At 38.9% G+C, this 15,417-nt stretch overlaps 2 protein-coding genes across 11 annotated transcripts in view; one reads left to right on the top strand and one right to left on the bottom strand.

The window, feature by feature from the left end:
• Positions 1-10,686, bottom strand: part of PGM2 (phosphoglucomutase 2) — a 41,498-nt gene extending 30,812 nt beyond the window's left edge. The window contains exon 1 of the mRNA XM_086891058.1: positions 10,413-10,686. The gene's annotated coding sequence lies outside the window, so the exon portion shown is untranslated. The remainder of the gene's footprint in view (positions 1-10,412) is intronic.
• The window catches only part of RELL1 (RELT like 1), an 88,802-nt gene continuing 83,539 nt past the window's right edge, over positions 10,155-15,417 (top strand). For 5 of the 10 annotated variants that reach the window (XR_015287423.1, XR_015287422.1, XR_002863915.2 and 2 more), the window contains exon 1: positions 10,697-10,873. Coding sequence is in view for 3 of the 10 variants with exons in the window: in XM_086891060.1 (XP_086747186.1) it covers positions 10,786-10,873 (88 nt within the window). In the remaining 7 variants the exon portion in view is untranslated. Of the gene's footprint in view, positions 10,305-10,679; positions 10,874-15,417 lie in introns of those variants that run through there. The other 5 variants (XR_015287425.1, XM_086891062.1, XR_015287424.1 and 2 more) reach the window with 3 other exon arrangements.

Genomic DNA, 15,417 nt, shown 5'->3' with positions numbered 1-15,417 from the left:
TGACACTGTGCCAGTTAATCAGCTCTTGCTCCCCTTCCTTTTGTTCTTATCATATCTGTTTAGTTTTTTTCCCAGCCCTATCATGGGTCCCACATGATCAGTAAAATGTATCAGTATTGTTTGTCTCCTAAGAGCAAATTGTTATTCAGACTACTGCTTATTCCTCTGCTAGACTTCTACTGTTTTTCAGTTATAAATTGCATGAAAGGCAGAGTAAAAAACTGCCCTGTGTTTAACCACAAATGTGAATCTGTGGCAAATGCTAAACCACTAACATCTCCTCATCTGATACAGCAGTTCCTCTGAGCTGTCCAAGGGGCTGCTCCTCCTCCTGCATCCTTCTGACAACTACTGTGGCAGAAAGGCAGAAGGAACAGCTGAGAAGGAAGCAGCATGAAGTACCCACACTAAGTGTAGAGACTGTTACTATGTGATGGTTTTTTCTCTCAGTGGAACTTTCAATACTATTTGAGTTGGATTTATGTTTTGAAAAAGGGTATTTTAAAGGGGAGTTTAAAATTTGTCAGAGTTCCTTGCAGTAGAGGATTAAGTGAAAGATCTGACCTTATACAGCAGCACTGTTTTGATATGGGTTGCACTCTGTTGTTAAGAGTGTTTTTTTTCCATCATTGGGGAAAAACCCAACCTATGTGTTCTTTCCAGTCCAAATATTTTGAACTCAAGGAATGTGAAGATATTCAGTAAGACCTTACCTTGATCAGAGGACCTCAATAGCTGAGACAAGGTTACACTTTATAACCATCATGTAGAATTCCTGATTATGTCTACTATTTGTACTGTGCTATCATACCAGAAGCAAATATTTGGAGATAAAAAGCCTTTTGTTGACTTAACACTCTGGAGCGATGCTATGGAATAATTTAGGTGTTTACTTTAGGAGGCTCCATAAAGGTCAAATGAATCCTTAGCAAAAAATCTCTTGTACAGTATACTGCCTATACAGTCCCTGTGCAGAGATTGAATAATATTTTTATCTAACATAATTTTAGTTGAAAATATCTCTCTATAATATATTAAACATTATCCGTGTGCTAGAGATATAAATCATACAGATAATATAGAGAGATGTATTATTTCAATCTAGGTTCTGATATAACTTTAGGCAATGACTCTCCTGAGGAAGTCTGGGTTACACAGTATTCCTGGAATAATGGTTATTAAGGTCGTGATTATTGCAAGTTAGTGTTTGGTGTACACAGTGATTCATACAAAAAATATCCTTCATAAGGTTGTCCTCATCTTAATATATTAATATTGTTTGCATTATTCTGAGATAATGCTTTGCAAACCTAGGCTGGTTATAATGCAGTTCTGTTTGCACATTTTCATTCCTGCCTCCATTTCCATTAGAAAATACTTGGGTAGGAAGAAACTGATTTGTTTATATCCTAGATATATTTTGGGTTTTTTCTTCAAAATATAAAGCAAAAACTCTTTATAGGAAACATTTAAATTAGCATAAAGTTAAATATTTTATTGAAACTATTGGAAAGGAAAAATGAATGACAAGCTATGAAGGAATTTCTTACCTTCTTTCCCAGTAGTCCAGCATTTGTTGCATTATCCCAGAATACTGAAACTATGTATTCTGTCAATGTGTTAAATCATCAAACTACATAATGTTTTGAGACTTAGACAAGTTTAAAGTATTGAAGTATTGAAAATTTTCAAATAATTATTGTGGTAGCAGCAAAAAAAAAGATGGTTATATCTTTGTGATTAGGATACAAGGTTGACTACAGTTCCTGCTGCTTTAAAGATTTGTCTGGTTGTATGAAGCAGGACAGCATCCACAGTTGAGAAACAGCAGAATTTCTCAGCTTTCACAATCCTTTGACTGAGACTCTTTTTAGTAAAGCAGGACCTATGGATTTATGTCCTTTTAGTTCTAAAAGGAAATCAAACAACTTGTGAACATCTGAAAAGAAGGCTAACACTCGGCTTTTCGATTAAAACCTGTCTCCTCCCTCTGCAAACATGGGAACCTGTTCCCACCTCCTGCAGGATGTTTTATCTGTTATTATACTGCAACTAGTTTGACTGCATTTAATATACAGTTTGGGACTATCTGAAATAATATATTTGAATTAATTTACTATTTACTCTTGCCCTCCCCTCCATCATCCTAGTAAAGAAAATCTAACTTGCTAAGACTTGATATGTATGGGCACATGTTAACCAAAAAAATCTATTCATCTACAAGATAACTTTACTATTAATTAAATAATCATACACACCTATTAAAATTCTGCAAAAGATACTTGGCTCAATCCTACAGCAAGAGTAGATGATACAGCAGGGTAACCAGGGCAATTAACCAGACCATATGCTCCACACAAAACATGGAAGATCAGCATCTCTTTTATCTCCTACTATTTGAGAACACAACCTGCTTGTTTCTTTTTTAAAAAAGCACACTGCCTTCTGGTGACAAAATTATTGTTTAAGTGCAGGTTGTGTCAAAGCTAACTATTGCAGTTTTTGAAAGTATGGCACTAAAGATACGTGAGCTCTAAAATAGTATTAATTTAACCAGGGCAGGACCAGATTTGTGAGAGATATTCAGTGAGAAATGCCAGGATTTTTTCTTATTGCCAGAAGATCCTCTTCAAAAAACCCAGTGCCAGAGTCCATTTTGCTTGTGAAGCCTTATCCTTCTCCCCAGAGTGACTCTAAGCATTCCTGCTAGCCTTTGGCACTACTTGTTTCCTGATTATGTTTTTTTCTATCCTCAGTGAAAACTCTAATCAATTTAAAGTAAACAAAATAGAAGATTAATCTATGGATAACAGCTTCACTGGAAAACTGGGACTTCTCAGAATTATGTATTTTACCTGTTTAAATCTGTCACAAACACTGACTGTTAATGAGTTGTTAAAGCAATAAGTATTCTGATTTAATCATACTTCAGATCTCAGCTTTGTCCTTAAATGAAAAAGAAAAGTCTGTCCAAATCTTGTAAGTTCTCACGATCAGGGGATATTATTTCCTGACCAGCTTAAGAAGCTTCTCCTTCCATTGACTTTTCCCTAGTCCTTATCCACCTGCCTCTCCTCCTGCTTTCATCTATCCCTTGATTCCCTCTCAGGCTTCAAAACTGAATCAACTCCTGAATCTATGTTTCAGGTCTACATTCTCAGTGGTAGTTTATCCAAAGAAGTCTGTAAGTACAAAGAAAACACTATGCATGAGAAATCAGTGATGATTTCACTATCTCTCCTCATTTCAGTTCTTGCCAATCAACTATTTGGTGTCTTTCAGAGAAAAAGAGCTGCTGCAAGATGCTACCTTGGTATGAAGATTACTGTACCATTAGGCTCAGAGAAGGAAAGATAAGAAGCAGCAGAAATACCCAATACTCACATTATTTAAGGAAATCTCCAAATAGTACTTAGCATGTTACATTTAATAAGCATCCATACAGCCATTTCCACTTTATACCTTACTGAATTCAAGATTTTATATTTTTCTACATTTATTCGTGTACAACTGCTTTTAAGTATTTGCTGTCTCTAAACAATTGGTGACCTGACCAAGCAGGGATTATAAATAGAAATACTGTTGTGAAAACAGTAATCTAGAATTCAAATCAAATCTTGTCCCTCTCCCTACAGTTTTCAGTCAGTTTGTGGCTTTTATCTAGAGAGCTTCATATCAAAAGCAGTGGAAATAAACAGGTCTAACAAGATTTAAGGTTTATCTCAATAGATCTTTTCTTCACCGAGTTTTAAACCAAACTCCTTGCACAAAAACTTGGTGAGTCATATTTGCATAAAGCAGAGTGTGCTTCTGAAATCTCGGAGGAAATAAAGGCTGTCCTTACTAAGACTTTAAATTGTAATTTAGTGATTACGTACTTGGCCCTAGGCTGTTACCTACATTATGTATTCTTGCTTAAGGACATTAAACCTTGTTGGTAATAGTTTGGTTGACCAACATGAGAAGTTTAATCATATCAGGCTAACAGATCACTTTCCTGACCTTCATTCTCTGCAAATGTATGAGGAACTGTTCCTGCAGTAGTGTGTCCTTTATTTTACTGTAATAGTTTCAGCCTCAGTATTATTTTCAAGGAATGTGCTATTCCACATGCTCAAATTAAAGCAAGGCTTGTTATGAGTAAGTGAGCCTCCAACCTTATAACTGAAGCACTTAAGTCCTCTGCTAGAGGTCTCTTGGAGGTCTACATCCTTTTTTTGATCCCAGATCATAATTCCTAGAAGTAGAATCTAAATTTTTCTGGAGAATATTACTTATGAATGATGAAGAACTAGAAAGTAGCTTCTGAACTGAGGATTGAGAAAGTGGCTAGGCAGTGTAGAGCTAAGTGTAAATGCTGCTGACAGACTAGGACCATAAATCTTGAGATAGGAAGGCCAAACAGATGTATTTATGCCATATCTCCTTGCTACTTTACATTTACATTTGCATTCTCTTAGCCTGCTCTTTGTTATGAATACAATTTTCAGCAGGTTATTTAATAAAGCTGGATGTGGCACAATCTGCACAAGTTACTGCTATTTGACTACCTTTTCCACTGTTACGTCAAGAAAAATAATCAAAATGCAATTGGTTTAACATTAGCATTTTATACATTAAAAAAAACCTCCCAGACGAACAGTTCCATGAAATCATAAGGGGGCAAAAGCAGTACAAAGCTAATTTTTAAAGAGTCCATGGTAAACGTATTTGCCATGACTAATCACTTATAATGATTTAACTGCTATCTGGCATATGGTGCCAGAGACATCTGGAGACAGAGGACTTTTGATCTACAAAAAAACAAGAAAAGGCTGCCAAGTGCTCCATTTTTAGCAAAGAGCAAATCTCTTCGTTGCATTTGAATAGAGTCACTCCAGAATTATTACATGGAAACTTAATTAATATTTATGTTTTTCAAAATACTTTGTTACTCTTCTTTTCAGATAAATTTACTATCTTCTTGCAGAATGGACAGTTTGTTACTGATGATCAAATTTCAGAAACTAAGGAGATTTACTTCAAATTTTATCTGAAGTTTTGAGCATTAAAAATAATTTCACTTGAAATTCAACTTTCAATTAGTCTATTTTCCTTAACAGGAACCAGGATAGAGAAGAGGAGGAAAATATTTTCAAACTGGCTAGATAAAACAAACCAATAGGATTTTGTTAATTAGAATATCCAAGATTTTAAATTTGTACTGATCTTTTTACTAGCTCTGGGAAGTGGAAGCCATCTGTAATGCAACACACACTGCCAGTCTGCCCTGGGCAGAAGATAGGGAGTGACCCCACTCAGAAGTACTTTCTGCCCTGCTCTACACAGCCACACAAAGCCACCGAAGAACCAAGAAACAGTTCCAGGTTTCCACATGTCTCCATGCATCCCTCCTGCTTCCCCTTTAGCTGAAATACGAAAGCAATCTTCTCTAGTTACTTTCTTACTTCCATTTATGAATGTTGCCAAAATTATTAGAGTTGAATCAAATTATTAATAGAATACTTCCAGATTTCCTTTTGTATCTACACTTACTGCTTTAGGCATGCAGAGCTGTGAATCTTCTCTTTGGAATAAGGCCGTTAATGAAGCCAATCCCTTCATGTTTTGTCACTACACACAATACTACTGAGATTTCTTCAGTTTTTCAACCCCTTTACTATTGCTGAATTCCTCAGTGAGTGTCCAGTTATGACAAATTCAAACTCCATCAGATTAATTCATAATAATGTATGAATGGGGAATAGAAACCAGTGGATTTTGGTTTCATTATTGTAGACTTTTGCTTCACTTTCAATTTACTTAAGCATCACAATATAAAATATTAATATAGTATTAACATGCTAATTTTTTCTTGCTAACTATTGTGCAGTGAGTTCCTTTACAAATGTGGCAGCATAAAACTCAGGAAAAAGCTGTCCTCTATAGGGACTGGATCTACTTTGTGCTACTTCAGTTTTTGCCTCTACCTCACCCCAGGCAAGCCTCTCTGTACATTGCTTATTCATAATATGGTTCTCCACAAAACCACTAGTCTTCTTTCACAACTCCTTTCAGCCTAGGATGGACTTTGTTGTTTTCTTGTGGTCCCCTTGTCAAACTCAGAAGCTGCTCAGGATCTATCTCAAGATAGATCTCAAGATCTCTCCTCTATTTTCCAAATTACTGATCTAATAACATGCAACTCATTATATTCCACTAAAGCCCAAAGCTGTTGATTAATTTAGGAAGCTCCTGAGCTTCCTAAGAGCCACATCATAGTCTCCCAAGGCAATGAAGATATGTGTGGTTTGAAGCTTAGGACCAAGTTAATCATGTATCATGCCTAAACCTGGTTAACATCCAGAATATCAACATTCTTCTTCAGCCCCCTGAGGAAAGTTCTATCTACCAGGCATTCCTGGGGAGCACCTATTGAGTACCAACAGGAACTGGCATCTCAGGAGATGTAATGGCACCCACAACAGTTTTAAGAATTTAAGCTAATTGCCCCACTTTACTCTTTATACCCTACCACAACTGCTATAATGTCAAAGGCTAGCGTCCTGGAGGGGTGTGCTAGGCACCAATTCTGGTTTCCAATAGTTTTTTCCAATTCACATGCAAATAATTGTAAAGTATTGGCTCTGTCTTTGGGACAACATCAATAACCTTACTCTCTTCTTCTCTGGCAAATAGAATCAAGTTCATTTTTTTTTATTCTCTCTGGACCAGAGAAAGAGATTTTATCCTCATCAGTGAAACTCATTACAAACAAAGGGAAGACAGTCCTTCCCAAACCAAAAATCTGTTGTGCTTAAACTATTTCCCTGAAAGACAGCAGCCACCTGACCCTGACCTTACACACGTACAGGTAAAACTGAAACAGAATTCCTGCTTATGAAGTCCTGTAACAAAACTGATTACTGCATTCAAAGTGTTATGAAAGATACAGGGAGATAAAGAGAGTAAGCAGGAGAGAGAGATTTCTTCTAGAAATATACTACCCTTATAGCTTTCAACCTGAAGGCTGAAATATTGTAAAACTGGGAAATTTTTTGAGTATAAAGTTCAGAATTTTAATGAATAAGCTGTATCTTCTTTACAGCTTTGTTAAGTTTAGGACTTTTTCTGTGTAAGAATCATAGAATCACAGAATGCCTTGGGCTGGAAGGGACCTTAAAGATCTTACAGTTCCAACTCCCCTGCTGTGGGCAGGGAACATGCACCTTCCACTAGATCAGGTTGTCCATTAGCAATACCTTTCAGCAATGCTTTTACTTTCATCACCAGAAACAGCTGCTTGCTGGGAGAAGTGAAAAGAACTAATTAGGAATCTAATGTTTATATAGTTTTCTGGGACTGTTCCTTGCCACTTTTCTATCACTAATGGTTTGATAATATAGCTACTTTGAGCCACAGATACCAAGTGTTTCCAAGTGCGGTGTTTTGGTCCCAGTAGGCAGCTAAGCACCACACAGCCAAACCTGGAACACCAAGGTGTGTTATACTGTCTGGATCTAGGAGTTTTTACTTTTAATACATAATTTTCTATAAACAAATACACAAGGTGTAAACTAACCACTGTCAGATAAGTTATCAGTCTCAAGGAGGGCTTCTTTGGTGTATATAAGTGTTTTATATACTGTTGGCATTTGGATGCAGCTTTAAAACATTTTGTAAGTATTTTTGCCTTGAATATATAGATAATACATACAAAAAATGCTTGTAGAAAGGATGCTTAGTAAACAGAGATAGTCCTAACTGTGATTCTAGTAATAAAACTGAGTAATTAAGTTATGTGGGAATATGTATAATTTGATTTTCAAAGGGCATTTTGATTATTCACAACTTACTAGCACTAGCATTGATTAGTTTCACACTGAGGTATTTGTGCATACTTGAAATAGATGGATTTTAATATGTAATTACATATATATGAGATTAATGGTGAAATTAGCATCCTGCTAGTTCAGTATAAAGTATCTCATTAAGTCACATAAAAGGGCTTGATGACATGAGATTTCCAGTGTCACTTTCTTTTGATGTTTAAGGCCACACTACTTAAGATATTCAAACAATGATTCCTGTCTTCTACTTACCTCTGCCAATGTTTATTCTTTCTGTTTATTCTTTTACAAATGAGGACAGTTGTCTGGTTTGTTCAGGCATTATTACCAATAAAAATGAAATCCCTAAAAGATCTTCTAATGAAGAAAGTCAACACTGGAATTTAGTTCGGAGATGAAGTTTCAAGAATTAATAGTGGGTAGAGCTAAATATTACTTAAAGAAAATTTCTTGACTACTTTGCAACAGAAAAACTAATCGCATGTTTCCTGGCTTATTTCATTTTCTAGTGGTAGGAACAAGCCGAAGATACATTCTAGAAAGCATGAGGAAATAACTGATATAGATTGGGCCAATTAAACTTCATTTAAATTTGTTTTAAGACTGTTAAGGAAACTTAGTAATGTTTTGAGTCAGATTTATTATTTTTCATAAAAGCTGGCAGGTGGTCTCACAGATCTTCTAGTGGCAAAGCTAATTTCATAGGTTCCCTATGCCCAGGGGTGTTTGTTCCAGTGGATGAAGAAGGGCAGGAAGCTACTGCCTCAGAAATTGTGCCAATTCCCTGCTTGTAAACCCAGATTAGTTCTCTAATCTTAAAAGGAAAAAAAAATAATAATAAAAGCACAGTCTTTCTGAAGTCAGAGGGAGACTGAGTTAAAGCCTACTTCTAGAGAGCTTGTTTCATGGAGGCAGACATGGTTCAGTAATCCTGCTGCATTTTGCCATTTCCTTTGAGTTGGGATCTGCAGTGCTGCACTTTACCCAAAAGAAAAGGAAGACTGTATCTCGTTCCAAGTCTGTCACCTTTGTGACACTGAGAACAGTTCACAGAGAACCACACCCTCAAAAAAAAAGAGTAAATAAAAATTTAAGAGACAGAGCAGAGGCGATTCACGTGAACAACACTTTCTACTTTCTGTAGAAAACCCAAGAGGAAGAAATTGTTTTTAAAAGTGCAAAGAACCCTGTGTCCTGCTGCTTGACTTCCTATTCTGTTGAAAAGGACAGTTGTGCTAGTTCCTCAGTTTGGTTAATAAACAGGTAAGTCTCACACCAAGTAGTAAGAAAACATCTGAGTTTTCATGTTCTCAGTTATCTGCTTGACTGAGAAGAGGTGTTTCCATCTATAAACATCTTAGCTACTGAATCACCCTAATCTTTTAATACTTGTATCTCTGAAAAAAATAATTGCATAAAAAGTAGTGGCTACAGTTAGTACCATGAATAGAGCTGACAGTCAAGCACAGAGGAAAAGACTTAAAATTTCCATTATTTCCAGAGCACTTATTTTTTGTCTACCGCAGAAATGGTACTGATGTACTCTTTGTGAGAAGATAATTTTCTGCATTTTTTTTTACTAGAAAAGGAAACTGGGAGGTGGTGAGGGGAGGAGATATCAGTTGACGCGACTGTCCCAAACATGAAGCTGGCAGTCTGGTATTGTGAATCTCCCTGTGGATGGGTCAAGTTAGGGGCTGATAAGGGTATTTCTGCACACTATGTTGGTACCAGATGAAAAAAACCATTCAAAAATCTATCTGTTTAATAATTACTGCAATATTGTATCTTAAATGAATGGTATTTACCTTAGATATTCAAAACCAGTAATAACAAGTAAATAAATTATTTAGATTAGAATAATTTAGATATTGTATTTGGAAGTACTGGGAAGGTATAGTTGCCTCTACCTTGGTACAAGAGAAGGTCTTTAGTTTCATGCCATGTCAGAAGGAAAGTCCTGTGGTTGCTGAAATGGAGTGCCAAGCTCTAAGCATGGGAGTTGGTTTACTGGAGTATAAAACTAAGCTGGAGTTTAGCTTAGTTTCAGCCTAGTGAAGATTTAAAGAGCAAAGCATGAATTTGAGACCTAGTGCATGAGAAGAGGAAACAGAGTGAGTGGAAGCAATGCCCCCACATGTTAAGGGACAGCGAATACAGGGCCACATTTAGTTTCTGCACATTTGCATGTCCTGGTGATAATGCTGCAGTGGCGGCAACAACTTCTACGAGGTCCCACGGCTCCTCAGGGCAGGTGCACTGTATTAAGGCTCTTCCCTGCAGCTCTGGTAACAGGCTCCCTGCTGGTGCAGAGCGATTGTTCCTGACATACCCCCTCAGCCCTTGAGACATGCCGTGCCCCGGCAGCGAGCAAGCTGCCGGCAGAGCAAGCACGGCCCCTGAGGCAGCAGTGGCAGAGAAACCTTCCCTGGCCACAGCTGAAACCCACAGGGAGACACACCCAAACCTGCCTGGGTGAGAGGCTCTCCCGTGGGCAATTCCACGAGGGTGGCACTGCACTCCAGGCACTCGGGAGCCATTGTGGCACACGACCAATGCCAAGCAAACGGGTCAAAGAGTCACCTCGGGCCCTTTAGGACGCGACGTCCCATGCCCATCTTGCCCCTTCGCTGCACCCCAGCGCGGCGGCCACCGGGCTCAGGAAACCACGTCTGGGAGTTGTAATACTAAACTAATGTGTGGAGCGCCTTCGGCGCAAACCCCACAGAAGCGTTTAAGAAGCGCTTCGCCCCGTTAAGGCCGCGCACGGGGACGCGGGCCCGGCGCTGTCCCACGGCAGCTGCGGCGGGGCGGGGGCTGCTCCGGCCGGCACCGCCCCGGGCCGGCGGCCCCGCGCAGGCGCCGTGCGGGCAGGGCGCGCCCCGCCGCCGCTGGGCCGGGCAGGGCGGCAGCGGCCCCGCTGCCAACGCGGAGCGGCGCGGGCAAGGCGCTAGGAATGACTCCGGCAGCGACCGGCGGGATCCCGCCGACTGCGCCATCGCTGGGCCTGATGGCTGACGGGCCGGGCAACAGCTCCGCTCTCGGTGGGTCGCTGCGGCCTCGGTCCTTCGCGGTGGGACGCTTCAATCCACGACCCCCTCGTTCCCCGCCGGCGGCCCTTGTAGCGCTCCGCAGGCTGTGACCTCGCTGGGCAGTACGGCCTCACTCGCCGCTCGGATGTCTGCTGTGACTCCGCTGCTTCTGCCGGGGGGCGACGCGATTTCCTCGGGGTCCCCGGCGTTCGAGTCCCTGCGGGGGACGAGGGAGGAGAGTGGCAAGGCAGGGGGGCGTCCCCCTCCGACCTGGCCCCGGGCAGCCCGGGGGAGCGGGCTGGGAAGGGATCGAGGCTGAAGTTTCTCCCGCCTGTCAGCGGAGCGCGGCGGGGGCGCTCGGGCGGGCTGCGAGTGCCCTCAGCACCGTCACACGGTGCTTACTGTCGCGACACCCCGGCCTGGTGATGTAGTAGGTTATGGCCAGGAGTGGCGAGGGAAAAAAAAAAACCAACCAAATAACTGTAGTGAGCTGTACGAGCTCGAGTCTGGCAGCTCTTCCGTAGTTGATTCACTTTGACTGGAATCGGATGGCTCTTGAGATAACAGTGCATTAAAGAATTGTTTCTATTTTATCCTTGCTTGTGAGTTTAAGCTTGGCTTAACGTTTAGTTTTTGGAAATGAAAAGTTGAGTGTAACCCTTGAGAACTCTGAAGAGCCCTTGCATTCGTACAATCACAAGAGGAAGTTAGTTTAAAATGACATTTTCTTTGTTTATGTCTAATGTTTATGTCTAACCACAACTGTTATGGTACTAATAATCTCAAAATGAAGCAGAATTTGTTGCCTGTGTAGCCTGAAGTGCTTTTTTTTTTTTCTTTTTTTTTTTTTTTTTTTTTTGGTGTATTGTCCATGATGCTCAAACGTTTGTATTAAAAATTGATGCTCATTTCCACTTTCAGCTTGATCAGCTGTATTACTTTTGGGTGGTATGACATAAGTAAGAGTGTACCAGCTGGTTTGAGAGTAAACTTTCAACTTAGTTGAAACAGTTAAGATGGCCATACTTACTAGCAAAAAACAAATCCAGAAATGCTTCTTGTCTTTCTGGCGTTCCTTTTGTATATTTGTATATTACTTGGTGTAGGCAAGCTTGGTTAGAAGGGTTTCAGATGTCTACTACCTGCTGTTTATTCTCTGAAAGCAAGAGGAATGGAAGGCTTGTCATCAAGTGCTTCAGTAGAGTGGAAAGAATTAAGTACCACTGGGCACCTTAAATTCCAGATTAATATTTACTGATAGCTGCTATCTGGGGACCTGAGGTTTTCTATGCAAAGATAGGAGGAGGAGAGAAGTTGTGGATTTCTCTTCTCTTCTTGATCATGGCCATATATATATATTTAACAGATTAAAAACAACTTGCTCTTTGACTGCTACTTCGGCATATTACTGCATGTTTATACATGCTGTGATTACTATACAGTTTACCTACTAGTGGTATTTTGAAGAGGCTGTAAACAGATTTTTTAGTAAATGAAAGGATGTGTATATATATATAGGTTTATACAGACCTTTTACAAATGTTTATACTCAGGATTGCTTTATTGAACTTGAAGGTAGGTGGAGAACTCTTGGTATGCTATGTGCATTTGTAGGATTTAATAACTATAACAGCAATTTAGTCATATATGTAGGTGAATAGGATTATACCTATGCAGGCTAAAAGTTGGCAAGTCTAACAAGAGATGCAAAAGCTATGAAAGAATTTTATTCTCAGAGTTTTATAATTGTTTCTGACAGAGTTTCCTGTCAACGTATCTGCTGTATCTCAACATCGCAGTGTACCTCTTCACAAAGCAGATATATAGGTTTGGATTAAAATTGATTTTTGACTCCTGTAAACTAGTGAGGATTGTTGGTATAAATGTGTGCATAAATTCATTGATGTAACGTGCTTGACGGCATTGATTTAGTGCTGCTCACTAGATGCTGATTGTACTTGTAAATTTAACTAATGGTATGTAATAGTACTAAATAGCTGATGTGTCCAGGAAGGATTTTATTTAATTGCTTTTTCACAGCCATACTGAAATGTGCTTTATTAAATGTATTGTAACTGTTTGCAGAGTGTATTTTATTTGAAAACTGAAATTTGAGGAACAGATTTCCAACAGAAATGCAAATGTAAAGCACCATTTCTGTGTATTTTTGCCTATATGCTGCTCAAGTAGTGACCAAAGCAATTACACCATAAGCACTGCAATTTAGTACTGGGAAACAGTGAACCATAAGCTTTTTGTCTTTGTATGTGTTAATGCAGCATTTTCAACCACAGAGTGGAAAGAACAGACTACATCTTACTTCCTTTTATATTTAAATTTTTCCCTTTCTCAACAGGACCAAACTGCTCTATAAACTTTTATTTATTTTTTTTTCCCCCTCATTGAATTCTAAATAATGTCAGATGCCTTCATGGTATGAAACAGACTGATGGTTGATTAGGTTTGGTCTTCTCTGTTGGTTCTTAACAAGCTCTCTCTGTCTGTAGGGGAATTGCAATGCTTATTGCAGGTATTTCAGCTCTCAAAATTGTTGAGTCTTATATGCATTATACAGTAATTCTTTTAGGTATATATTTTTTTGCTGTGAGTAGGACCTACCTTACATAGCAGGTACCTCCTTTCTCAATCCCCACCCTACCCTCAGGCTTTCAGAGAAGCCAGTCTAAAACTTTCTGCAGAAAATTGATAGGGTGTGTAATTCAGAAAAAATTGGCATTAGTGAAGAATTTATCAGGGTGGAGACCTACCTCGTAGTGTAGAAAGCTCTCTTTCCAGACCTCCTGCAGAATTTGCCTGCAGTCAAAATTTTTGTGGTGACTTTGGTGAGCCAGAGATTATGTCTCTAATAATGCAAGGACTCTTAGCAGGCTGTAGCCTGAGTTACTCTGAAAAGCTTGGTGTTTTATGGTTTTGAGCACTATGGTGGGTACCATGGATGCTGGTTTTGGTGTTTTGTTCAAGTGGGTCATGCCTGAGACTTGCTGCCTGGGTCTTACTTTTGGTGTTCACACAGTAGGTGCACTTAAAATGAGCATTAAGGAAATGTGGCTGATCCTTCTACTCCCTTTCTTGAGATACTGCATTTGACAAATCTGATGAAGGCTTTGAAGTCTGTTCTTAACAGAAATTCTTAATCAGCCCTGCTTAACCTCTAAGGCAGTTGGCAGTGTGTTATTACTTGTCAGTATGTTCCTTCATCATGTGGCTTCCTTTTTGTCATCACACTTCCTGCTTATTTCACTTCTGGTTGTAGGTTCTGATTACTACAAGGAAGCTAGAAGTTAAGCGGAATTCACAAATGTGTTGAATGTTCTTCTTCGATGATAGGTGTTCTTCCTTTGTTATTCACTTCAAGCATATTCCCTGAAGTGCAATTTCCTTGAACAATAGACAAAGCAAGTGGTAGGGAATAGGTTTTCATCACTTAAGAGTTTTTTTCCTCTAGAAAATAAACTTTTTCTTAACCTCTTCTTTACTGACTTTTCTAGTTTGTCTGCTCTCTTCCACTGCTCAGCTACCACCTGACTAGTAAGGCAGGGAAGCCCTAACAGGGAAGCCTTCATAGTTACTTTTTATATGTTTTGGGCAGTGGTATATTTTGTCTTGTGATTGAAATTGCTTAGTTTTGCAAAAGCAATTTGATTGTAGTGTCCACAATAGACAAATACTATTTGAATCAGATAGCTCGTATAAAGTGTATTTATTTTGAAGTTGCATCAAACAGTTAATGTTAAATTTACTATTAGTAAAATAATTAAAGACTTATATTAAATGAAATCATGATTACCATCAGAGTAAATGATTTACCTAAATGATTTCCCTGCAAAGTACCTGAATTAAGAATCTAAACCAAATTAAATTTGACTTGAAAATGGAGACCTCTACTGCGGCTGTAATGGAATGCTTTATCTCTGAGTAAGTTGAAGGTACTGAATGAAAGTGTACAGCTGATTTAGAACTTCTTATCTTTTAAGGAAATATCTGCCATTTCTGAAATGCTAGGAGATACAAGCTGGCATTGAATTAACTTTACTAAAACTCAAGTTTTTTAAAGTAAAGTTAGTTTTTTAAATTCTTTAGACTGGGGATTTAGATCAAATAATTTAGATTATTTAGTGTGTATTTAGGAAATTGAGCTAATAAACAAGGAGTTTTTATTTTTATGCCTGAATTTAAAAGCATGTAATTTAACATGAAAGAAATTTTATGCTAAATGATACTTAAAATGAATGCTGTAAATGAAAGAGCACATCCAGATTGAGCAATCTGATCTAGTGAAGGAGTCCTAGCCAATAGTGGCGGGGTTGGGATTACACAGTCCTTAAAGTCCTTTACAATCCAAATCATTCTATGATCCATCCACCTTTGATATCTGTCCTGGAGGTAGGAAGTGTCGTTAGTGTTTAATGTAGTTCAAAATGTACTTCTAGAGCCAGAAGTATCATCATCAGGTGTCTTCTTATTGCAGGGGGAGCTGGGGTTGCAGGCTGCCTGGCCATTTTTCTCCTTGTGGCATTGCCACCAAAAGCTTAAGC

The sequence above is a fragment of the Cyanistes caeruleus genome, chromosome 5 (assembly GCF_971803275.1).
Source record: "Cyanistes caeruleus chromosome 5, bCyaCae1.hap1.1, whole genome shotgun sequence".
In the NCBI taxonomy this organism is placed as follows: domain Eukaryota; kingdom Metazoa; phylum Chordata; class Aves; order Passeriformes; family Paridae; genus Cyanistes; species Cyanistes caeruleus.
Note: the sequence above shows the minus strand (reverse complement) of the source record. Positions and strands in the feature narration are given on the sequence as shown.